This window comes from Protopterus annectens, chromosome 9.part0, assembly GCF_019279795.1.
Source record: "Protopterus annectens isolate FY-2018-M chromosome 9.part0, PAN1.0, whole genome shotgun sequence".
Lineage (NCBI taxonomy): Eukaryota > Metazoa > Chordata > Ceratodontiformes > Protopteridae > Protopterus > Protopterus annectens.
Window position 1 is genome coordinate 86348555 of NC_056743.1, and position 27513 is coordinate 86376067.

General features: G+C 40.9%; 1 protein-coding gene across 2 annotated transcripts in view; it reads right to left on the bottom strand.

Moving 5' to 3' along the window:
* LOC122811051 (proline-rich protein 12-like) overlaps positions 1 to 27513 on the bottom strand; it is a 1358252-nt gene that overhangs the window by 260232 nt on the left and 1070507 nt on the right. The window contains exon 9 of one of the 2 annotated variants that reach the window (XM_044082594.1): positions 21689 to 23019. In XM_044082594.1, coding sequence (XP_043938529.1) covers positions 21689 to 23019 — 1331 coding nt within the window. Of the gene's footprint in view, positions 1 to 21688; positions 23023 to 27513 lie in introns of both variants that reach the window. The other variant, XM_044082593.1, reaches the window with a different exon arrangement.

Below are 27513 nucleotides of genomic sequence, written 5' to 3' on the forward strand. Positions count from 1 at the left end.
GGTACCCCACTGTCGTTGTCTGTTAGAGCCTTGGGGTTGAGATCTGCCTCTTGGGCGTCTGTATCTGCCTCTCTGTGGCCTGTCTGACACTGGAAAGGACCAATTCTTTGTAGGCCAATTTCTGCTAAATCGAGGTGGCTGTATCTGTAATAAATCTTTGACTGTTTGCATAGATTTAGCTTTATCCTCCATTCTCTTGAACACCTCTTCTACCTTAACACCAAGCAAGGTATCATGCTGTAAAGGAGCATCCAATAATTTTGCCTTAATATGATCAGGTAAACTCTGTTCTTTTAACCAAGCATGTCTTCGAATCACAGAACCTGTAACTGCGGCTCTACAAGAGGCCTCTAAAGAATCAAAACCACATTGCAGAGTATGTTTTCCCACCTTTTCAACTGCATGCAATAAATCCTGCATTTCTTTATAGTCAGGAGCTTCTGAGCTTGCAAGCATTTTCTGTTTTAACTGCACCATTAAATATTGTTGGTATTTAAGCATGTGAAACTGGCAATTTAAAGCCCTTACTGTTAAAGTTGCAGAAGTGTAAACTTTCTTCCCCCATCTATCCAATGCTCTAGAATCTCTGACAGAGGGGACTGGATTTTTTGTAATGGAAGCCTTAACCCCTTTGGGACCCTGGGAAATGGCTTCTGGATCAGCAGAAGGGTTTTATAAAGAAACTTGTGAGAGTCAGGGACTCTATAATACCTATCTGGCTTGGCTGGAGCAGGGGGCAAAGAATCAGGAGATAAGCTGGATTCAGAGAACACATCATTCACAATATCTAACACAGGCAGAATAGCCAGGGGCTTGTGCTGAGGCAATAAAAGGAAGTCCCTGAGCCTTTTCTTGGATTCTGAATAATCCTGACTTTCCCAATGGAAATACTCCCTCATGGTATGTAAAGTTTCCCCAAAAGAGTAATCCTCAGGAGGAGAGGCTGAAGGGATAGATTCTTCAGCATCAGAGTCCTCATAGGGGGTAGAGAGTATCCCTGGTCTGAAGAGGAATCAGAGGAAATGGAAACCTGATCAGAGGAATCATAGTCTGTATCCTGCCTAGGCCTTTTCTCAGGAGGGGGATGGGAACCCCTGATTAGAGTAATGAGGTCTTCGGCCATTTTAAGCATCTGTTTCTTAGGCATGGAGGACTGTCCAGGAGAATGCTGTACTTGTTTCTTTGTCTTTAATGGTGTTTTTGTCTTGGCTGCTGCTTTAACGGTAAGTAGCGAAGGTCTGAAAACACCCTCAGAAGCCAATGCCTGCTCAGCGGCTCCGGACCCATCTGAGGGATTAGTTTCCGTAGGCCTAATACCTTGAGTTTCCAGAGGCCTAGTTGTCTCCATGTGGGAGTCGGAGGCGCCTGTGGCTCTGAGGTAGCGGGTGTCAGGGGCTGCGAAAGCGCCTCACTGAGAACCAGCGACTGGCCTAGAAGAGGCTTCGTCGTCGGTTTTGGACCTCGGATGCCTGTCTTTATCCTGGTCTTTGCGTTTTTTAAGAATTGCGGTAGTCGGTTGTTCCAACGGCATTGTATAATTGAACCTTCGGCGAAAGTAGTGCAAAGCAAAATCAAAACGTAGTTTTATAGTGCGTTTGTTAAATCTAGCACAAAACTGACAACTAGTGACGTCGTGATCAGGGCCTAGGCATGGAATACAGTAAGAGTGGAAGTCCTTATGAGGTATTTGCTTCCCACAAGAAATACAATTATTAACTTTTTCTGACATCAGACTGAGGCAAGAAAAAAGTTTCCCCAATGGGGTACTTAGCTTTACTGAAGACTTCGGATTTGAAATTCGACTTCAAAAATTTCAGGAGTCGGCCGACCGGCACTTGTGAACTGCATTTGCTGTGGACACCGCGTGGCAAGAAAGACTGAAGAAAATGGCATTGGATGCATCTTATATAACCCTGACGCACTGACGTCAGGGAAGAAGTGACAGCAACAGACACCGGACCAAGACTTTGGAACTCTGGCCGACTGCGGGACCGCCTGACGGCAGGATAACCCAAGCGTAATGACTGCAGCAGTGTAACATGATGAACATCTGTGGTGTTGTCTGTCTTTAGTAGTAGTTGTCCTGGATGCAGAAGGTCCTTGAAAGCTATAAGGGCATTTTGTACAGTTAGCATCTCTTTTTGATTCATGTGAAGATGCCTTTGTTCTGCGGGCCACTTGCCCTGAAAACATTTTCCTGCCATGTGTGCTCGCCAGGCGTAATCCAAAGCATCTGTTGTCAGTGTTTGCCTGGCTGAGGGTTGAGTGAAAGGCTGTCCCTTGTTGAGGTGACAGGCCTGAGCCCACCATCGAAACTCCTGTTGAAGGCAAGGAATAAGTGGTATTACTGTTTCCAAACTGACAGTGTTGAGACCAGACACTCTTTAGGTACCACTGTAGTTTCCTCATATGCAGTCTGACATATGGAATTAGAAGTATGCAAGATGCCATGTACCCCAAGGCTTGCAGAATTTTTCTTGCAGGGAGTTGGCGGTTTTTTTGCCATCAATTGCAAATATTAAGTCAGTAGTCCTTGCTTGTCTGGCGTGAGATAAACATCTGGGCCGTTGTATTTAAGCTGGCACCCAGGAATATTATCGTTTGTGAGGGCACTAGTTTTTACTTCTTTTCGTTTACTGTGTACCCTAGGCAAATTAGTAATCTTTTTACAAACGCCAGATGCTTTAGAAGAATGTCTTTGCTCTCTGCTTGAATAAGGCAGTTGTCCAAGTATGGGTAAATCTGAATTCCTTTTTGTCGGCAAAATGCAATTACTGGTGCCAGGCATTTTGTAAAGACCCTGGGTGCAGTAGATAAGCCAAAGGGCAGTGCAGAGAATTGGTAATGTATTGAACCAGCTAAGAATCTGAGGTATCTTCTGCAATTTTGTCTGATAGGGACATGCAGGTATGCCTCCTTGAGGTCCAAGGTTACGAGCCAAGCTTTCTTGCCCAGCATGGGAAGAAGCTGATGTAGTGTCAACATTTTGAATTTTGGAACATCCAGGTAAGTATTTAGAGAAGAAAGATCCAGAATGGGCCTCCAGGCTTTGTCCTTTCTGGGAACCAGAAAGAGTCTTGAGTAAAATCCTTGTCCTTGCTCCTGTGTTGGTACCTTTTGAATAGCTCTCATGTCCTTGAGTGCTGTAATTTGTCTTTGAGCCTCTGCCCATTGATTTGGTGGCAGATTTGGCATTCCTTTTAACCTTGGCAGTGTGAGAAAATGGAACCTGTAACCTTGAGATACAATATTGAGAACCCATTTGTCTTTGGTGATCATATGCCAGTTGTGAAAGAAAAGCGCTAGTTTTCCCCACAAGGGGGCTGCTAAGAGAGAGTTGCTTGGCAGCTGTAGTGGGAAGTCATTGGGACTGTTTTTTATAAGGTTGAGGCCCGTCTTCCCCTTCTTTTGGGTTGAAGCACCCCATTGTCGAGGCCTGTAAGAACCTTGTGGCTGACCTCTGCCTCTTGGACATCTGTATCTGCCCCTTTGAAGTCTGTCTGTAACTGGAAAGGACCAATTTTTTGTTGGCCAATTTATGCTAATCGAGGAGGCTGAACCTGTAAGAAATCCTTCACCATTTGCATAGATTTTGCCTTATCCGCCATTTTCTTTCATACCTCTTCTGCCTTAACTCCAAATAAAACATCCTGCTGCAAAGGTGCATCCAATAATTTTGCTTTAACATGATCTGGTAAAGTCTGCTCTTGTAACCAAGCATGTCTTCGAATGACAGACCGTGTAACTGCTGCTCTACAGGAGGCCTCTAATGAATGAAAACCACATTGCAAAGTATGTTTTCCCACTTGTTCAGCTGCATGCAATAAATCCTGCATTTCCTTATAGTTAAGGAAGATCTGAATTTGGAAACATTTTTTGTTTCAACTGAGACATAAAATATTGCTGATATTTAAGCATGTGAAACTGGCAATTTAAGGCCCTCATTACTAAAGTTGCAGATGTATATACTTTCTTCCCCCATCTGTCTAATGCTCTGGAATCTTTGTCAGAGGGAACTGGATTTTTTACTGTAGAGGCCTTTACCCCTTTGGGACTCTGGGAAACAGTTTCAGGGTCAGCAACAGGGCTTTTATAAAGAAATTTGTGAGAGTCAGGGACTCTGTAGTATCTGTCTGGCTTAACTGGAGCAGGAGGTAAAGAATCAGGATTTAAACTGGATTCAGAATACACATCATCCACAATATCTAACACTGGCGGGATAGCAAGGGGTCTGTGTTGAAGTAATAAAAGAAAATCTCTGAGCCTTTTCTTGGATTCTGAATAATCCTGGCCCTCCCAATGGAAATGCTCCCTCATGGTATGTAAGGTTTCCCCAAAGGAGTAGTCCTCTGGTGGAGAGGCTGAAGGAATTGACTCCTCATCATCAGAAGCCTCATAAGGGGGTAAAGAGTATCCTTGGTCTGAGGATGAATCTGAAGAGGTGGACAGCTGGTTGGATGAGTCATAGTCTGCATCCTGTCTAGGCCTTTTATCAGGAGGAGGGTGGGACCCCGTGATCAGAGTAATTAAGTCTTCGGACATTTTGAGCATCTGTTTCTTAGGCATGGAGGACTGTCCAGGAGAATGCTGTACTTGTTTCTTTGTCTTTAATGGTGTTTTTGTCTTGGTTGTTGCTTTAATGGTGAGTAGTGAAGGTCTGAAAACACCCTCAGAAGCCAATGCCTGCTCAGCAGCTCTGGACCCATCTGAGGGATTAGTTTCCGTAGGCCCAATACCTTGAGTTTCCAGAGGCCTAGTTGTCTCCACGTGGGAGACAGAGGCGGCCTGTGGTTCCAAAGAAGCGGTCGTCAGGGGCTGCGAAGGCGCCTCGCTGAAAACCGGAGAACCGGCCACTGGCCTAGAAGAGGCTTCGTCGTCAGTTTTGGGCCTCGGATGCCTGTCCTTGTCTTTGCGCTTTTTGTGTATCCCGGTCATCGGTTGTTCCGACGGCAAGGTGTAATTGAATTTTCTGCCAAAATAATGTCAGACAAAATCAAACCGACGTTTAATAGTGCGCATATGTTAAACCTAGCACAAAACCGACAACCTGTGACGTGGTGGTCTGGGCCTAGGCATGGGATACAATAAGAATGGAAATCCTTATGAGGTATTTGCTTCCCACAAGAAATACAATTATTAACTTTTACTGACATTGGTCTGAGGCAAGAAAAAAGTTTCCCCAACGGGGTACTTAGCCTTGTAGAAGACTTTGGTTCTGGATTCGGCATGAAAATCTCAGGAGTTGGCCGACTGGCACTTGCAAACTGCTTTTGCTTTTGGCACCGCGTGGCAAGAAAGACTGAAGAAAATGATGTCGGCTGTATCTTATATACCCCTGGCGCACTGACGTCAGGGAAGAAGTGACAGCAACCGACACCAGACCAAGACTTTGGAACTCTGGCCGACTGAGGGACTGCCTGACGGTAGGATAACCCAAGTGTAATGACTGCAGCAGTGTAACATGATGAACATCTAGGAACACATTTTCTGGGAGTGTAATGAGTTGGCAGACTTTAAAGATTCCCTGCAGACTGCTCTGTCAGAGATGCTGGGTGAGCAAATTTAATTAACTAGGGAAATGATTTTATGAGCTATGATACAGAATCGGGATTACCTAGACAGTTGTGTCGGTACGGTTTTTAATGTATAAGGTTTGCAACTGAGATTGTGTTACTATGGTTTATTTTCATGTATATAAATGTAACATGGACTATTGTCATACATGATAATAATGATGTTTCGTGTTTAAAAAAAAAGATAGGAAAAATATTCTGTCAACTACCCATAAATCTTGTGTAACATTCTGACTTCACTAAATGATTACCTTAATTTCTGCTTGACGGCTGCTTACCTTCTTTTACAACACATTTTGAAGAAAAATAAACACTGCACCCCAAGTCTTAAGACCAGTCAGCTAACCTTTCACTGACCATGGTCTGTGGAAAATGACCAGTCTGAACAATACACTACTTGGCATGTCAACATCTCTATAACAAACACTGGGAAATACATCTGCTGGTTATCGGTTCAATACCACCAAGGTCCAAGTGCAAAACTTTGACCTGAACACACTGTAGCTGGTGAATGCCAAGTACACCTGCTATGCTGAGAGACACAACACAAATATGTACCTAAAAAATAATAAATTTGATTCACACACATTGGATAAAATATTCAAAGTAAAAGAATGTGAAGAGAGTCTGAACAAGCCAATGGTTGTTGACATAAAATAAATCTGAAGAGACAGTAGAGAGAACGAGAGAGATGAAAGGAATGGAACCATTCCAGTTTTTCTACACTTTAACAAGACATTCAAAACAATCACACAAACTACTGGTCAATCAGGACAGGGGATTGACCAAAGATGGCTAAACAGACTGAAAGATGGTTAAGAAGGGAAAGAGTGATTGCGGGGGGGGGGGGGGGGCTGTTAAAGTAGGACAAACTGACAAATGGGGTACCATGGAGGTATGGGGTCAGCTATATTTGAAGTACAAACACAAAGGGCTATGCTTGGGCCGAGCTATATTCAATGTACAAGCCGAACATTTTAGCCAACATTGATGATAAATTAAATCTCTGCGTGGATGACACCAAGACTGTGGCACTGGTACAGACTGGAGAGGATAGGCTAAGCAAACTAACAGAATGGGTAAAAATGGAAATTAATGCTCACTGCCAATGTTTGTGTAGTTTGGGAGGAGAACAGAGCATTTGGTTTGTGTAGCCTCTCAACCCCTACCCATTTCACTCAAATACAGAGAAAGCACACTTTCTGGCAATTGAGAAAACTATGAAGATTTGAAGCCTACACTATTAACAAGGAATATACAAGTACAAACTTTCCCAACTTCTAGAGATCTGAAAAAGCCAAAGCATGATGCAGGGATCACCAATGCAGAAAGAATGATGGTATGGAGCCAAAGACCAATCAAGGAGGGACGTCTGGTTGACCAATTTACATGGGAAGTTCTTATCTTTTGCATCCAATACTGAGGGACAAACATTAGGGCTAAATCATAAGCACCAAACCTATTACGATGGAAAAAGCCAAAGACCAAAAGGCCTAATGTTCAGAAGGCCAAAAACCAAAAGGACAACAGTTCAGAAGGCCAAAGACCAAAAGACCAGAGGTTCAGAAGGCTGTGTGTAAAGCACTGACTGTGAGAAAAGACCTCACTCTGCAACAGCAGTGAAAGCAATCATTTTATTGAAGGTTGAAATGTAGAAACAAATACCTACAGCATACTCAAGATGGACACTAAGTGATCACTGGATGCAGGCATATATCTGCTGGAGCGGCCTCTGATCACTAAATTTCTCAGCAGGCAGGGAACCATCTGATGGCAAAAATGCAATGCACTCCAGTTAGAAAATGATGGTGACTGCCACCTCTTGCTTCCACTGAGAGAAGGAGATTAACTGTTTGGTCTTTTTAAATCCATGCACCCACTTCAAGGATAACCTAAGCAGAGAGTACACATCTAGGATGTCAAGGGCCCTCTTCACCCTAATACTGACCCCAGCTGGAAAACAAGGAAGTGAAGGGCCTTGGTTCAGGAACAATTTCAAAAATACATTCAAGAGAAACAGAGTTGGTCGTAGGGGATTGCCTTTCAGAAAGGCCAAAAAAGATTCAGGAAACATGACAGCTAGCAAATCTGACATCCTGATAGAGGAGCTGATGGTAAAAAAAAATTGCTGAACCTGCCATTTCAAAAAAGGAAGTAAACGCCTGCCTGTCATGAAGTTCAAATCTGATAAAAGGAAGGGGCAGAGATGCAAACTCCTTTTATTTATCTTTGCTTAATGGGAAAGTCTGACCAGGACTGATCCCATTTCCATTGGAGGACCAGGGAGAATAGCTCCACATTTATTACAGATACAAGTACAGAGATTGCTATAAAATACACGCATAAAGCAGTGTGTTTCATTGTATTAGGGAGAAAAAGGTTTTACAACTCAAAAAATACAGAAAATAATCACTTTACATACACATATTAAAACATTGCAGAATTTTTCATTGTGTAGTTATATTAAAATCATATGTACACTTTAGGATCTACAGTTGAACGGTAAAACATTGTGTATCAAAATTGAATACATACAGTTATTACAAAGGCAGATATATGTTAAGAGCTATGCAAGGATGTTATGGCATTTAACTACTGTAAAAAGGGAGTTTTCAGTAGTAAACTAAGTTGGTTAGAGTTTGTAGAGGAGGTCATAGTTTAAGATATTAGTTTGTTTTATAAAGACAATTACTTCAGAACCCGAGACAGATGTACAGAAATGGAGATGTTAGGTGAGAAAGGACTGGGGAGGAAGGGACAGATTTATACGGGTTAGATGTAGGAGGTTAGCAAGATATGAGAGGGGAAAGATGTTTATGAGTAGTATTTATATACTTTTGAAGAAATGTTTGATCAGCAGTCATAATGGAGACAGACAGCACGCATGCATCCTAACTATAAAGTAAAGTCCTAAATCAAACAGGTGATTGACACAGGGGAAGACCATCTGTAAACTGATCAATAGGGGTGGGCTGGGGAAACTGTTCTGCAGGACTTTCACTCCGAGCTGTTAACCAGTTGCTTCCCCTTAAGTCAAAGGTACAAGGTTGTAGTTCTTCCACCTCTACTTACTTTGTGACTACGAGCAAGTCACTTAACTAGACTTTGCTCCCAGGTCATCCCAGAAAAATGTCAACTGTGCAGTGGGTTTACTCAGTCAACAAGTGTGGAAAAAAAGGGCCATTTTGATGAGCATGTCTTACTTCCTGGCAGCTTAATAATTTATGACGACTCAAATGGGTGGTCTGGCATAATCGAAGGGAGACGGTTCTTCCCTCAGTAATAGGAGACCTCACACTTTAATCAACACAGTATAACTATCTGTACTGCCAATATCCTAAGATCATAATAATAATAAAAAAAAAACTCGCATCCATTTGACCACAAGGGGGGCGATAAGGGTAAATTTTGTTCTTTCTTCCCTGAACTCCGCATAGCTCATAGTTTAGCACTAGGCTAACTTCCCTTGTGAGACATTTTAAGCCTAGCCAATTACCTCATGTGAGAGACAAACTCTGCACCTTGTGTCTGTAAGTTAAACACCTTAACCATTATGCCAACCAATGAGAAAAGGGATCAGAATGATGGGAAGGGTTATGGGAATATCCCTTACATAAGGTGGAGAATGCATTTGCAATGAATTACCCCCTTGCCCTACCAATTAGAAAAAGGAGAACTTTGTAATGTCACATTCTAGACATAGCCGGCCTTAGGCATAGGCCAACTAGGCAGCCGCCTAAGGTGCCGCTGTAGCAGGGGCGCTTTTTTAGTAATCTGACTGGTGTAGGTAGACCAGGAATGGGGTACCAGGTGGTGTGGGGGACCCTAGAGCATCAGTTGACTAAAGGCCGTCCCTGATTCTAGAAGATCCAAAGCAGACAGGGTTTCTGAAGTTGCAGCTCTCGGGACAGAACTGGAAAGATGTCGCAATTAATCCACTATTATACAAACCTCACCTGGAACGTGAATTGGCACTTCTATAAACTACTGCCAGCCACTCTGGCTCTATACAGTATGTATCACTGCATAACCCCATAATCCCTTGTTTCTTGTTGGACTAAATCAAGACAAGGTGCAGACGCAACTTCCTCCTCCAAGGCCTTTAGAGCCACAAGAAATGCTTACAGCTCCATCTGGTTAATATGCAGCCTTCTTCCAGGAAGGGCCACTATTCTTAGACCATGGAAAAGGTAATTTTAGCTCCCCAAACCACCAGCAAAACATTCATCATCAGGACCTGCAATAGGTTTGAACACACATGAAGATCATTCTGCATGATGTCTGCCCTGACAGATACATAGCTAGAAAAAGCCCAAATATCAGCACTTTCTGCTAAACGTGATGCCCACTCAGAGTGAATCGAAGGAACATCCCTTACAGACCTCAAACAGTGATGCATCAAAAGATGTTCACTGTACCCTATGACAATACAGGCTCACTGAAAAAGCACAGATGTGCACCCATGAAAGACACCATTCAAAACAAGATGTACTGACTTAGTCACAGAGGTCCAAGATGAGATGGAAGCTGTCTGCACCCTTCAAAACTAGGAAGTCAAGAATAGAACTGCTGGCCTCCTTCTGAAGAAGGGACAGTACGGCTCACTTAATTCAGGAGTAGAGTTGAAGCCTGTCCAGAGATATCTGTAGACGGAGTGTGACCACTTACTGGATCTCTTTCACTGGGAGCAACTAATGATTTTAAGATGTCACCACTCACAACCATATCTGTGGCAGCTTTTTAAGTTGTTTTAAACTAAGAACCATCCCCTATACAGCTTCAGACTAATCAGCACTTTCGGTTGCTTAAGAAACTTAACACAATAGTGAATCATTGCTGTAGTAGTACTAACTACTGAAGATTTGGCTGCTGAAAGCCCAATGTCTGGCCTGACATGCAGAGTGTAGAACTCTTCCTTTTCCTGGATGATCTGACCTACATGCCTGGGATATCAGCATGGACAGAATAAAGTGAGTATCCTCCTGGAACCATCTTCTTATCTTTTCTGCTCAAGGTCCGTTTGCTTACATTTCAGTATGCTAACTTCCAGTTAAACACAGAGTAGCTACATTTTTACTAGCATTTATACACGAACAATAGTTACATTTATAAAGTCTAAGATTTTACAGAGGTAAAATTTACTAAAGAGAAAGCCCACGTGCAACTTACTGGATTGTACAGGCAGCAATTCTGTGTAAAATTGTTTTGTCACATCAGTGAGAGGTTGACAGTTTTCTGTTGAAGGAGAGTATTGTATGTGTACACAAAGTGCACAAGCTTGTGATGAGCATATGCAGAACCAGGATTGGTTAAAATGTTTAAGCACTGGTTTAAAACTATTGAGTTTGTCGGAAAGTTTTATTTTTTTGTGGGGATACTATTCCAGAGTTCAGCAACATACTGGGAGTACAGCGAGTCTCCTGCAACATTACTTGACTTATTTGTAAGCAATAAGAATGTGTTACTAGAATGGAGGTCCCTTGCTGGACAGTAGGGCAGTAATAAGTTTTGCAGTGCAGGGCATTTTTCTGGACGATGTATGAGTGTGTCCTGTAGTTAGTTGTGAATATGTTAGGTAGTTGTGTAATTGAAGCCAGCTGAATTGCTTTAAGTTATGACAATGGAGAGTCCTATGATAGAGATTAATGGCAAATTCAGCTATTTTATTGTAGCAGGAGGCAGGTTTCCTTCTTTGAGTATTGTTTCAGTTTGTTAGGATAGGAGCAGTGTATAAGACTTGGCAATAAGAAGGTGGTGGCTAGAGATTTTCTTGCAGTATCTGTAAGGAATCCAATGATCCTACAAAGGAAGCCTAGTTTCTGGTGTGTATATTTAATGGTGTGCAGTACATGCTGGTCATATTTGAGACTTTCATCTATTATAATGCCTAGAAGTTTACTGTGAGTTAAAGTGTCAATGACAGTATTATTTGCTGACTTTATATTAAAAGACTGCATTAGATTTTGGCAACTTTTGAGGTAAAGTAAGAAGTTTGATTCTTTGAGCCATGTTTCTAGAGAGGATAAAGACTTTTGGATAATGTCTTGGTTCTTATTTAGTGTTGAGGCCACACACATTAATGTTAAGCTGTCTGTGTACTGAACTAAACTAGCATGGTGAGTGGAGGTGTGGAAATCACTAATAAATATATTAAAGTAGGCTTTTTGCCATTTAATGGCTTGTTACCGTCCAGACAAGTAACTAAGAAACCACAGTGAGGACTACTGTTGCGTATTTAGGAGCCGATATCTTTGGCAAGGTTGGAGTCTCACTCAGACATGTCTTCCTATTCGAGGCCCTATGGCTCCTGGCCTGGATGTTGCACCCAAGGGATTTCAGCCACACTGAATTGCATGGTTTCCTGTAAGTGAAACTGACAGGATAAGTTCAAGACATTTTGCCTTCTGGGTTTCTGATGAGGTCAGCATGACATTTAATAATGTGGTTTTGACAATTCAGTGCCTTGAAAGACAAGATGACAGCAATGTATGACTTCTCCAAATTGGTCAAGAAACTCAACTCTCCTTCATTAGGAAGGCTGGTGGGGCTAGAATTTATTTATATTCCCTTATCTGAATCTAAAGATGTCACTACTGTATCAAAACTAGGGTTCTTTTTACAGCATTATGAGCAAGCCCTGGACCTTGCAGGATCAGTGGGGCCTTTTCAGGACAGGAGGCTGGGAGTCTACTTCCAAAGAGACAGCAAGGAAAACATCCTTCCCCAAGACAAAGACTGGAGAGCAGCTACTGGGTTGGGAGGGGTCTCCCGTCCAAGGAAAAAACAAAACATTTAGGGGTATCCACATTTTTTCTGCATCTAATTTAAAGTGATCTTTCAGTCTACATAAAGCTTTCCAAGAAGAGATTTACTCAGTGAAGGAAGCAGAGGACACAGTGCCTTAAGTGTCTGTAACAAACCCCAGGGGGAAGACCTCTGCAACTCACTTCCTCCCAATTACCTGATGAGAGAGTTCCTCTTTTCATTTAAGAGAGAGAACTCCAGACACTGATCATAAGAGTTACAAAGCAAGTAAGTCAAAAAGACACCCTTTATGGCTATCAAATTCCCAGCATAAAGTAGTAGCTTCCACTCTTAGGAGCGAAAGACATGTCAAGCCAGCGATGAAATTGCAGTTACTCATTCAGTTATCCAGGATTTTCCTGAAAGATGTGAGGGTGTCACTTTGTTCAACACACAAGAGCAATTACTGCCAGAGATGGCTAATCCACACTGGCTGAAATTTGTGTATTAATTGAAGCTAAAGGTCAGGTTGAATCATTCCTGCAAAGAGCCCAGGACAAGAGAAGAGGCGTAAGTACCACAAGTCATCTGAGGTTCAGACAGTTGCAAGGAGACTGCGGTGGCAGACGTACTTTCCTGTGTTTGGATAATGGTGGTCTTTTTATCCTGGCAGCTGCATCTGAAATCTGGGTCATCTCTGACCTGTTCTTTATGACCAAGGTTGTTTTCCTACACGAGCATTAGGTAAATTATTTTCTCCTCTTAGAGATAATAAAACTGATGTCAGAAATTTCTAGAGAAACATGTACACCAACCCCACATGGAAGGCCTTCAGCTCATGAGGATGTGCCTAGATCCAAAGACAAGACAGCCTCCAAAAAAAGCAACATGAATGGCTTTCTGTGACAGACACGACTGATCAGAGGCTGAGAAAACAGCTCACTAGGCCTTGCACACTTGAGCTGAATACGGTTTCAATGCCTAAAGCTGTATCCCTTAATTCCCCTTCATATTTTACCTTAGGATGCTTCATTCCTTTTCTCTCTCTTTTTAATGGAACATCTCTAACAGTTGATAGGACATAAAGATATGGAAGTGGTACAGACAAAGGCATCGAGATTCCTCCTCCTATCAAGACACTTCTGTATAGAATGCTCCGTCCTCTTTAGTGTCATGTGACTAAAGCCCTGGCAATGACAGCTAGGGACACTAGGTTCAAAACCCACATAAAACATATACTTAATACAGTACTCTTTACAGGGAGTCTCCCTACTACATGTAATTTTGTTTGTTCTGTAGTGGACAAACTGTCACTGAATTCTATCAAAAGACAATGTAACAAATAATGTGTCTTTCGGCTTTTCCCTGTTAGGGGTCGCCACAGCGGAACTCCGGTCCGCTAATGACTGGCAGTTGATTTTTACTTACCGGCATGCCAGGCCTGACACAACCTTCAACGAACGTACGCCCATTCACACATGTCTCCTAGCAGAAGACGCTCTAGCTGAGAATCGAACAGGACAGCATCTTACTGTGAGGCGACAACGCTACTGCAGCAGCACTACCGCGGGTGACAATGTAACAAATAATAAATGGCATAAATGAAATTTTAGCCAATCTGACTCAGTGAGGTACTTAAGTGTACTCTTTGCTCTAACATAGGCTGAGAATGCAGACTCATGACACTGATGGTGAATCAATATGAAAATTGCACTAGTGGCAAAAAAAAAAAAACAGAAACATGGTATGGATAGACACCAGCGTTACATTATGTGTTAACAAAAACAAAAAAAAAAGCCTGGTATTAACCAGGCGAAAGTGCTTGATTTACTTGGTTTTGTGGTCAAATAAAAGTCTTCGTTTTCATTTATCATCATTTTTTGTTGGCTGATTCTCCTTTCCATGGATTCTGTTTGGATTTAATAGTTTTTTGGACTTTTGTACACATTGTGTGTAAAAACTGACGTCCCAGAGATACTGGCATCTAACTGGCATGGAGGCAGAAAGCAGACTCTGGATGCCAGGTGCTAAAACTTCCAATAATACGTACTGTTGCAGCAGTCACCCATGTAGTAAGCATCTGCAACTGGTGCTGCCATTCACTTAAAAAACACATCCTGCAATAGCTAGGATAAGACAGAGATACTCAGAATCTTTTTCAATCTATAAAAATGTTCTTTTAAGGAGGTAGACTAGGTCTGGAAAAAAGAAATGGAAGGAGCTGAAGGTGCTAAAAGAGATCTTTCCCAGTGGAAATGACCCGTTTCCTCTTAAAGACTACACCAAATCCTGTGAAGGATATCCAAAAAGGTTCTGCCTTTTAAAAAAGGCATCTGTGATGGACTGTTTGAGCATTTTAAGGACGAACAGCAACAGCCACTATGAAGGCACATCTGGAAATAACCTTGCAAAACCAAACAGGAAAAATAAGAAACCCACCGCTCGAAGTGAAGGAAACAACCCCTTTTAATAAATCCACATAAAAAAGATAATAAAATTAAATAAAATTCATCTGGAACTACAGCTATTGCCAAAGCATCAGTGCAGTCAAAACCAGAGCAGAGCAGCTACACAGAAGTTCTCTCTCTGAAAACCGGAGACAGAATCTTAGCAACTTCCTTCAGGTCAATCCCAGAGGATAAAAAGCTTCTGCAGTGCCTGGGCCACAAGAGAAACTGATGTTTAATCAAGAATTCCAAATGGTAGGGAAAAAATACAAGTCCTAAAGCCAATCAGCAAAAAACTGAAGTCTGAATACCCTCCCAAGCTATGAAAACTCAATCTTCTTACAATCATAAGCTACTAGTACAAAATTATTTGGAATCTGGACAAGTGGCACAAACAGTTGGGGGTTAAAAAACCCAACATGGCACAGGAGGACACACTCATACATACCATATCAAACATTTCAGACTCCCAGTATGGCAGCAAGACAGATGCACTAAAGCAAACACTTAAAAGTAATCAGGACACCTGATTATGATCTTGCTCAGGTTAACTATGCCTTGTTTAATATGTTCATGTTCTTGAGAATCACAGCAGCAGAGTGCAGGTGCATCCAGGCTATGTATATGGCATCCACGATTAATGGCTCCCAGTGGGGAAACAACCCCCCACAATTCTTCTCCAAACAATCATGCAGACATTTCTTGGGGGTGAGAGGACAGAGCCACAGGCTAGTAGTCCATGGTGGACTTCATAATGATGCTCAGACAATCCTGAAAGGGAGAAAGCTCCTCCCCCCTCTTCACATACATACACACACACAAAAATTCTAGCAGGATCAAGCTTCTGAACAGCTAAGGCCGGCCTTAGGCATAGGCGAACTAGGCGACCGCCTAGGGCGCCGTACCGCCGACCTCATAAAGGACGCAATTTGTAGTTATTTATTTATTTTCAGTCAGACAGTCCATAAAGGTTTGCGCTCTTCTCGGCATACCTCAAGTCCGTCGTAACTGTGGCATTTGCCCCGTCCCCCCACTTCCTTAGTCCATCCCTCAAACATGCATAACACAAAGCCGGATTCCCTGCTTTGCTCTTCCATTCCCCTCCTCCTGAATCTACAGTAACACATGTCAATGGCTGGGATAACTGCACATTAAAGCATCAAATCAGTGATGCTTTTGCTTTGTCATCACCACTGACATCCTCCTCCAGTGTGAGCTGCTGCTTGCTAGTATAAAATTTAGATCATGACTGCCTCTCATCCCATTCTTCATTTACTGAGGTGGATCGCGGACTGATTAGATTTTTTTTTCTGTGTGACTGGTGGCCTGAAGACAGAAATACAACAGAAACTTGTCTTCTCCCAACAAAATCGGCAAAGCCATCGAGTTTAATTACTGGCTGTGCCTGGCAACCAGATCAACACTGAAGCAATTTTCATTTGATTTTGCAAGTCATAAAGAGCTGAGGTATTCAAAGTAGCATGCAAGCAAAATTATTGTGATTGCAAATATTATTATTACTTTAGCAGAAAAGTAAAAAATTAACAATAATCAAACATAGAGACCAGAAATGTTAAACGGTGATTTACTACTCTGATGAATACCAGGGTTTCAGTTTGTTTTGGATATGCACAGTATTCCTTATTTCAAAAGCAAGTTTAATAACAGCACAGGTAAAACTTTAAAGACATTTGGACAGAGTGTCATAATGTGTACACTAGTAAATACAGGAATTGTTTAACTGGCCAAACCCCACGACTAACAGAATTCACTGATTGTGGTTTATCAGCCATGGTTTTTGATCAACTCATTGAAAAGCACGTTAGTCAAAGACGAATTATGCAAGGGGATTCTTTTCACCCTAAAATATAGAGACCCCTGAGCTAATTATATTGACCATGAAGGTGTATGGGGGCACAAAATGCAGATGTGGGAGGTTCCCCCATGAAGACATCAGTCTGCAGTTTTATGAACCTTCTGGCAGCTTGTTTCATTCCAGTCTGTTTAATCAGAGAGCTTTTGAAGAATTAATCATTAAAAGGAATACAGGTTTCTTCAAAATAATAATTGCTTATTTTCTACCACTAGTGATGATTTTACTAATGATTTATTCAGCAGTTTTAAATGGCTCCCTACTGTAATTCTGAGACGTGTGTGAGCCCCAGAATTATAGAAAAAATGTCTGAAAATACAGGTGAACAGCAAATGTCAAACATCACCACTTTTTCTTCAAGGCTGTTTTTTTGCAGGGTGTCAAGTCCCTCTTCAGACCACAATTTGGGTGGACAAGCCCCTGACAGTGTGTGTGTGTGTGTGTGTGTGTGTGTGTACCACCTCCAAGACTGCCATACCCCAGAGAAAAGGGAATATTCTATTTTGGACTTAATATATACAAGTTTGCATTTTCAGTTATTCAAGCTTGTATTCCAGGACTTGCATTAATGAGGCTTAGAATATTAGTGACTAAAATTAAACTTAGATACTAATCCTAACAACAACACACACCTCATCAGTTTGGATAATACTTTCATATATTACCTACCTGTCTATCCATTTTGATCTTCAATTACAAATAGCACATATTTCATGATAATCTATTTATTTATAATTATTTTTAAGGTAAATACTCAAGGTCCATTTTCATCCATGCTATAGATACACTAAAAAAAAGGTAAAAATATCCAACAGTATACTGAACAGTAGATAAACCAGAATCTATAAATCCCATTGAGATAATGACCAGTATATACTACTAATAGTCTATGGAGCTAACTGGTCATCCTTTTGTTGGCCAGGATTCCATAGGAGTACCCACCATTGGAAACAGTGTTGCTTACTTTTTTTTATATCTTGAGAGTGTAAACATCATGTGGGAAGGATTCTTCAAAACTATGAGTTACCCTGTTAAGTATCAAACATCTTTTATGGCAAATATGCAAAAAAGGGAAATATTTAACATGTCAGCCAAAAACAAATTTAATACTTGGCTAAGGAAATTACAGATTGATCAGAAAGACAGCTGCTGACAGACTAATGTTTAAAACTGAGCATTTAATGAACTAAAATTATGACTTAAAATCAAATGGTATTAAACTTTTTAGTTTACACATTTTGCGTCTGTAATGCGACACTCCAAGTTGTGATAAATTCATCCAAGAAAACAAAGATATTCTGACGTCATAAAGTCAGCATTTTAAACAGTACTGCCCCATTAATAAGCAAATAAAGTTTTCTAACTTCGACCATATGATGTCAATCATATGGTGTTTGAAGTTAGAAATCTTCGGACATATAACATAGACCCTTATAATGTACTATGTGAGAAGTAGACAGCCTTTGACTGCGAGCTTTAATGTTTTACATGGAGTGAAAATCAAGTTCATCTTTCCCAAGATAAGATTAAAGGAAAATTACACCTTCACTGGCATTTTAACTACATTACAAGGTTTCTTTTGTTACAGTATGACAGTGTTCACTGATTTTCATGCATTTAAAAAAACTGAAGGAAATAACTGGAGTGGCTTTCATGGGGAGTGACCTATCTGTGGGTGTGGCTCAAATAGGGGGGGGTGTCATGAGTATGCCATGGGCGGGGCTTAAGGGGCACCAGAGCACTACTTTGCCTAGGGCGCCATTTCAGCTAAGGCCGACCCTGTGAACAGCCAATATGCAAGAGGCAGGGTGACAAGGACTAGGTGGTCCACGTACCTCCTTAGAGAGAGACAGGGACAAGGACAGATTTGCATCACACTTGATGATCGGATCAGTTTACTTACCTGTAAGACTGTGATCTTTCACATGCATGAAAAGCTCAAGACAGACTTCAGATCTGAAGTCGAAAGACCTGAAATACAAGGCCCAGAAGCAGGAAAAAACAGGTGACCCTCCTTCGCTCAGGACATCACTACTCTGAGCCCAAAGGGAGATGTGGGAAGAGATCTTGGCCCAAATTATTACTGAAGAGAAGTCCAGTGACCTGAAGGATCACTTCTGGAGATAAGGCTGGTCTCTGTCAAGCTCTGGCCAATCAACCAAGGTATGGGTGTGCTTACTGTTCAACCTCAAAGTGAGAATCAGGGATGCACCTCCTCTAAACACCTCTGTCATCTGGATCACAAGATAGACAGGAGCTTCAGCTCTTGGTAGGTAAGCATGAACTCACCAAGTGCAGAGACTAGAACAGCACTCAAAGGGTTTGCCTCTAAGAAAAGCTTACCTAAAATCAACTTGCAACTTCTTAACCTTTTAAACTTGGCTTCTGCATTGTCTTGGAAAGACCACTCACTGATTCCTATCTGAAGAGATTTCAAAAGTAGCTATCTTTTTTTGTAACAAGGTAGCCCAGGAGCTTCTTTCTCCAAAGCCTTTAGGTGTCCAAGTTGAATCAACAGTATGTAATGCAGTGTTTATGTCTTTTTCCTCTCACAATCAAGCTTAGACAATGTCACCAGAACTTGGAGGGTTTAGCTTTATGCATCAAATGGTGGAACACCTGAATAATCAATCAGTATCAAGATACAAACTGTGTGAGCATCAGAAAAGGACCAGTGGGCTTGCACGCTAGGTATACTCTCTTAATAAACCATGCAACACCATGGCATGTGTCAGCACAGGGCTTGCACACCTCTAAGTGGAACAGTTTCAGACAAAAAAGAATTAAAAATGAACCCAATTGTGCACTTACCAAGGAGAAACCACATTACTAAAAACAACGACTCAGTTACTGAGAGAAATAACCAAACAGACCAAGCGAAAGGGTGGTGGCAATGGCTAACAGTACTATGGGTTGCACAGCATAAGAAATAGAATCAAGGAAAGCAAAAAAGCAATACCATTACCCTAAACAGTCATGCTAAAGCCTCATCTGGAATGCTACACCTCATTCAGAAGGACATTCAAGGAGAAGGAATGGAGACAGATAAAAAGTGCAGGAAAAAGTTACTAAATGTTAAAATGTTAAAAGGGAAAAAAGGATGTATTCAAGGAAAAGGCTTTGGTAAATAGGAACATACATACATACTGAAAGCAAAAGGGACCCAATATGGTTGCAAAACATAATGGGGGTCACATAGGAGTAGCATAACTCAAACAGAAGGATAGGACATCACTGCAAGATTAGGAAACCAAGTTCAAGACAGATATGAGAAAATGCTTCTTTGTGTAAAGAGTGCAAGAATGATCTACAAGAAAGAGAAGTGCAAAGCATGAGGCAAGAAAGAGCTTCAAAGTAGTATGGAAACCATGAACTGTGGATTACAGAGAGCAGGGCAACTGCGAGAAGTTCCATAGAACAGATAGGTACACAAGTAAAATTGGGTCTATATTAGAATATCGAAGTTTCAGAACTTTGAATGTTCTAATATCGACACCTACTAACCGAAAACCGATAAGACCGACAATTTAGAACATCAAATTTTTTCCTAGGGAATAAATTCGCTGTTCCAAAACACACACACACACACACACAACACAAACAGCAATCCACACACATACACCTAAAATCTTACATCTAAACCTACACTAAACTGTACATATACCACTATCTACCCACTTAACTTAAACCAAACCCTAACCCTAAGGTCTGTCACTATCGCTCGCACAAACACCTCACCCGCACCCTAACCCTAACTCACCTATCCCACCCTAACCATCACGTCCACGCAATCGCACACTTACCTGAACCAGACCGTAACTTTCCACTGCAGAGCTGAAAATAGCGAAGCGACAGGAACGGACAACCGAATTCTTTCCCTAGGAAAGAATTTGGTTATCTAAAACTTCACTATTTTCAGCTTTCGTTTATTAGGTGTCGATATTAGAACATTCGAAGTTCTGAAACTTCGATGTTCTAATATAGACCCATAAAATTCATATGTGCACTCATTTAAGATATTGTCAGGCCTTAGTGAAAGGCATCTTAGAAGTGCTTTGAATGGATTTCCTACCAAAGAGCATAGTTACCTGAAAAATATCCACACATCACAATTAATACTTCTGGAATGAAGGGAATAGCTAGAAAATTCAACTTTGTACCCAAGTCTCGTACTACTGCCCTCCACAACTCACCACACATTCAGAAAAGTAGATCTCTACAAATGTTGCCCAAACACCCTTCAGAAATACATCATCTTCTTCTTCTTTCGGCTTTTCCCGGTTAGGGGTCGCCACAGCAGATCACCTGTTCACTCATGACTGGCAGTGGAGTTTTACGGTGTCGAGTTGCCAGCCCGACACCCAACCTTCCACAGAAGACACACACTAGGGCCAACTCAGGGTATCCAATCCACCTACAGTATGTCTTTGGGATGTGGGAGGAAACCGGAGCACCCAGAGGAAACCTAAGCAACAATAGGGAGGACATGCAGACTCTACACAGAAGGCACCCCAGCCGAGGATCGAACTGGAGAACTTCTTGCTATGAGGCGGCAACGCAAACCACATAATTCATTTATATCAGTACTAACTTCAGATTATTTTTATGAGTAATCTTGTCTCTAAGAAAGTTATTATACCTCTGTTTATAGGTATTCATTTAAACAGGAACATTTTATAGCACAAGTACACCATAATGTTTCTGAGTTGTTGTGTCTTTCGGCTTTTCCCAGTTAGGGGTCGCCACAGTGGAACTCCGGTCCGCTAATGATTGGCAGTTGATTTTTACGTGCTGAGTTGCCGGCCCTAACGCACAACCTTCAACAAAGGTACGCCCATTCACGCACGTCTCCACAGTAGACGCTCTGAGAATCGAACGGGACAATGTCTTGCTGTGAGGCAACAACGCTACCGCAGCACCACCACTGCGGATCATAATGTTTCTGAGTAATATTCAGAAAAAAAAACACATACAGTTGATTACTAAAAGTATGTCTGTTTATATCACAGTCAGGAATGATGAGCAGAAAGAGATGAAAAAGGAACACCTACCCTCTTCCTCACTCTGTGGGTCAAGTGAGGAGTCAGACTCTGATGAAGATGGAACCTCTTTCAACCATTTTTTCCGTTTCTTTGGCGGTGGTTCAGCTTTGATCTTTGCCTGCTTTTGCCTAGGCTTTTGAGCAGGACGTGGGGGTGGTTCTGGCCTTTCTACTTTTTCAGGCTTAGGTAGCTTCTCAGTCCTTTCAGGTTTGGATTGCTTTTCTTTTTCTGGTTTAGCTGGTTTCTCAACTTTTTCCAGCTTGGGTGGTTTTTCCACCTTCTCTAACTTAGGTGGTTTCTCTGCCTTCTCTAGTTTTGGAGGCTTCTCTACCTTCTCCAGCCTGGGTGCTTTCTCAACTCTTTCTAATTTGGGTGGTTTCTCAACCTTTTCAGGTTTGAATGTTCTTTCAGCCTTCTCTGGTTTGGGTAGCTTTGCAGCTTTTTCAGGCTTAGGTGTTTTCTCAGGCTTGGGAAGCTTCTCTGCCCTTTCCGGTTTGGGAAGCCTCTCTGGCCTTTCTGGTTTGGGAAGCCTCTCTGGCCTTTCTGGTTTGGGAAGCCTCTCTGGCCTTTCTGGTTTGGGAAGCCTCTCTGGCCTTTCTGGTTTGGGAAGTCTCTCTGGCCTTTCTGGTTTGGGAAGCCTCTCTGGCCTTTCTGGTTTGGGAAGCTTCTCTGTCTTTTCTGGTTTGGGAGGCTTCTCTGCCCTTTCTGGTTTGGGAGGCTTCTCTGCCCTTTCTGGTTTGGGAGGCTTCTCTGCCTTCTCTTGTTTAGGAGGCTTTTCAGGCTTCTCTTGTTTAGGAGGCTTTTCAGGCTTCTCTGGTTTGGGAGGTTTTTCAACCTTCTCTTGCTTTGGTGGTCTGTCAGTCTTCTCTAGTTTAGGTGGCTTCTCAGCCTTTTCTGGTTTTATTGATATGTCCTCCTGCTCTGGAATCGGTGGCACATCAGCCTTCTCTATTATTGTAAGAGGCTTCTCAATTATTTCAGTTTCAGGTAATTTCTCTGCCTCCACTGGTTTTGGTGACAATTCTGATTTCTCCAGCTGTGGTGGTTGCTCTGTTATCTCCATCTTTGGTGTTTGTTCAGCCATTTCAAGCACTGGTGGTTTTTCAGTAACATCTGGTGTGTCCATTTTTTCCACATTTTCAATTTTCTCTTCTGGTTCTGGTTTTTCTAATACTTCTGTTGGTTCAACTTTCACCATAGTTTCATCTTTGTCTACTTTTTCTGGTCTTTCAACCTTCTCTATCTTCTCTGTTATGTCCATTTTTTCTACTCGCTCCACTTTTTCTGGCTTTGGTACCAACAGTGGGGCTTTGCTTGGAACTGGCTTTGTCTGGTTTGGTCTTCTGTAGCAACCACAAAAAAAAGAGAGATGAAAACAACAAGTTATCTTTATGAACTTATTTAAATTTGAAATCATTTTTCTTCACTAAGTGAGATAAAATTGCAGTTTCTTACTCCAAGTCTAAAAAATCTCTTATTAGATGGTTACTTATCTGCACTGTACCAGAGGTCTGGCACATAGTCAGCAACTAAATTAAAATACATCTTAGAATACTTACTAATTCAGAACATATGTATATAAACTATGGGGAGCAAAACTATTCCAATGTTTTTGTATATAGATTAAGGGGTTAAAACAGACAGACAGATGACTGGAAAATAGGCCTAACCCCTGATCCAAGAATTTCTGGAAGAAATGTATCCAGTATTAAAACTCTAGTTTTTATACTGTAAATGTGTTTGTTTTGTTTGGCATACTTCTAACTGTAAGTCACATACCACACAGATCATTCCAGCAGTGTTTTGGTTGTGAAGGACAGAAGTCACAAGACTGATAAGAAAAGCTGCCTAAATACTGGCAATCTGATTAACAGTACACAAATGAACCTCAGTGCCTAGGTATTAATGAGGAAACATTGTCCATAAACTGGAACAGTCACATCGGACGATTTTATGTTGCTTCATGTCTTCACAAGGGCATTTAAAAACAAACATTAAATTCATGTATTTAAAACAAAAGCATAAATAAGATAAACTGTAAAAGGAACTGTTCTGCTTGCTTTCAAGTGTGTTACATTATACATGCTTCTATAAATTACATCCTCCTGCTTTTAATCCACAGAAAACTGTAGTCTGAATATTTATTTATTTTATTTTACATTTGTTTACCAGGATAGTCTGACTGGATACATGTCCATTTTCAACAGAGGCCCAGGTAGAAAAGCTCCAAAAAGACATTCAACAAACTGTTACATTTTTACAGTTTAGAACACAAAATAAAACACAAATGAAATGATTTTTACACAGATGTAAACAAACACAAAAACAGATACACAAACAAATTATTACATTTTTACTTAGAAGGAAAATTCTAGACAGCGTTTAAGAATGATAGGGTATTGAATGCCTAGTAGGCTAACTTGGTAGTATATCCAAAGAGAGTTATAAGTTAAGAAACAAAGTGTGGGCAGAAGTCCTCCATGTGCACACGAGTGATGGCCAGAGTTAGTCTGGATTAGGACAAGGAAAACATCTTTCCAAGCTACGAAAACTCAATCTCCTTACAACCATAAGAACAAAATTATTTGGAAACTATCAAAGGGATGGCGCAACCAACATTTTTAGAACCTTCTCACTAAACCATATTACTTTATACAAGCATACAAGGACAGAAAGCTGGAAAAATGGTAAACAGCATGTGAGGCAGCTACACCAGCCATATCCAGCTCATAATAAATGCGCGTCAGGGTACAATTTCAGCCCCAACCTCAAATTAATATGCATGACTTGAGAGAAGACTCATAAGCGATCATACTTAAAAAGCAGTATTCATGCAACATAGACTGAAGTAGCTTGACACATGCAGGTTTAACAGGAGGAGAAAAGAACTTAATAGAGTAGAAGAGGTTAACCTGCTATAGAAAAAAGATCTACCAAGAGGACAGTTTGATAACGTCCTGTCGGAAAAATTAAGGAAAATATTAAGGACACCCCCCCCCCCTTTCCAGGTCAGTGCTACAAAGAACAGCCTTCTTAAGGAGATCTTCTAGATGGACTAGTAGATTTTTTTCATTCTGCTGACTAAATGTAATCTTTAACTTACCCAAAGCACATGGAAATAAAAAGGGTATTCTTGATGGACTCAACTGCAGAGAAACACAGACTATACATGGCTGACAAAATATGTCTCAGCTAGACAAAGCCCATGTAAACATTATAACTAAAGGACTGTGGATAAATTTTCAGGGGAAATCAAAAACATGAAGTAGATATGCTGTGCAGGTCTACAGCCCAAAAACATGGAACAATCTCTTTCTATTCACTACTGTGGGTTATAAACAAGTGCTTAAGATTGATTTCATGAAGGGGCATTTCAGAGCTACACAGTTAAGACTTCTACACACAACACAAGCATAAAACTATAATTCATAGTGGAAAGGGATGATGATGAAACCGGGAGGAAAGCTGAAGAAACAAGGAGAGACTATAACTTTGGATGCAGACCTTTAAGAACAATAATCAGAATGCTATATTCATAAAGTAGCAGAAAGTATTCTAAGAAATAAACCAACATGGGAATAGAGAAAAGAGATTCTGCCGATTAGGATGACTGCAATTAGGCATACAGACAATAGGCAAGAGGGGGCTGGAATTTATTGGAGAAAACTGTCAAAGGAACCAAAGCATTGGGAGCAAATAACTAGACAGGGAAAGATGACAGAATGAAAAGAAGCCAAGAATTTATTTGACTGCAGGTTTGAGACTGCCTTCCCTATCAGGGACTGATATCAGAGTATAAGCAAAGAGAAAGAAATGGGGGGGGGGGTCTACACGAAATGCCAGCACTGGAAGGGTTTTTAATAGAATCTAGAACAGAGGCTGCCATTAAAACAGGAATAATTAGTACAGCATATAAAATATTAGATAACTATAAGAATCATTCAGAAGAGGTTAAAAGGGACTGGGAAGAGACTGGATAAGCAATTCACAAAAAACAATGGGATGATATATGTATGTCTTCCAAATTTGCAACAAAATCTAGAAGATTTAGGATTTTTGCCTGGTAATACTTATACAGATATTTTTATACCCCAAGTAAACTCCAGAGAATTTTTCTTCAGGCAGACAGCAAATGCTGGAGGTGTGAAGGGGAAGAAAGAGGTAACTGGGAACACATTTTCTGGGAGTGCAGCGAGTTGGCAGACTTTAAGGATTCCCTGCGGGATGCAGTGTCAGAGATGCTGAGTGGGCAGACTGGTCTGACAAGGGAAATGATTTTTCTGAGCTATGATACAGAATCGGAATTGCCTAGATATGGCAAGGCCTTGTTCTAATAATGGTGGCTGCCAAAAAAGCAATTACTAGAAAATGGAAATCAAAATCTAAACCAACTATAGTGGAAGTAGTAAATATAGTAATAGAGATAAAACAAATGGACTTGAGATCTTTAGAAAGGGGTAGGAGCAAACTACAAAGGAAAAAACGGGAATTGTAGGAACAATACATACAAGGGAAAAATGAGGTTTAAAAGGCGGCAGGACTTAAATGAGCTATGTATTGTCTGAGTGAGAAAAATTGGATAGATTATAAGTGATGTACAAGGTTTGCAACCAGGAGTGTCAGTATGTTTTGTGCGGTAAAATGCTTGCAACTAGGATTGTGTCAGTGTGGTTTGTTTTCATTTATAGAAATGTATGATTGTTTATGTAGTAAGTGATGGTTTAATAAAGACGTTTCTTTTTTTTTTTTTAAAAAGGCAGCAATTAAATAATTTATGTAATATTGCTTAGGTTACATGATACATAGCAATATATGTCAAGTATAATGTTTGTTATATTAATTAAGTCTGGTTGCTTTTATATGAATGTAAATTTGCCTATGTCACAAGTGATAATTCACTAAAGATGTCTGAAAAAAAAAAAAAAAGAGAGATTGACTTCATGCTTAAATTCAGAGGTGTGTCCTAGTATCACATTTCCAGTAGCATTTTTATTACCTTACTGCATTAAATACTACTTATTTAGCGTTTGACAGTATTATACAAGTTGTCAGAATTCTTTTTTTCTATCACTGTCCATCTAGTGTCCGACTGGAAGATAATTAAGAAGCTGGAAATGGCACTCCAGGAAAAAGCTGGTAGCTAATGCACATTTGCAGGTTTACAGGTAACAGTAGTTGCTGAGGAATTCCATGAAGACTAAGAAGTGAGGATTTACACCAGAGAGGCGAGAAAAATAATAAGGAAGTTTGGTGGGAAGCAGGTCTAATGGATAAGCTGTAAACAGAAATGGTAAATATACCTTGGAAAAGAGCAACAAAATAAATCAAATGCATGCTAAAATACTTAAGGAACACCACTGGAAAACATTGCTGCAAACTATAAAAAGTAGAAGAAATGGAGGAAGTATTAAACAAGCATTCCAAAGAACTGACAAATCCACACATCCAAGGAGGAAATAAAAGATCAACCACACAAGAGAAGAGATGTGAATAACTGAAACAAACATTAATATTGCTGGAAGTTATATCCTGAAGAGAGAGCCTTAGATTTATGTCAGTACCAGCAAAAGTATAAAACTATAGAGAAAAAACCCTGCAGAGACTTTATGCAGAAATATTTTAATAAATGGATTGCGTTTCTCGTGGAAGAAATAAAAACTGAAATTGTTCATAGAGTGAATATGCTGCCTGCAGCTTCCAGCAGGGAACCAAGACTCATACTAAAGAAATTATGTCTTACTATAACGTTCCATCTATGTTGTGATCTTCATTCATTCATTACTGATGGGTTATTGGTTCCGTCCTCGGAACAGAGTCAGAGCCGTACTAAGCTC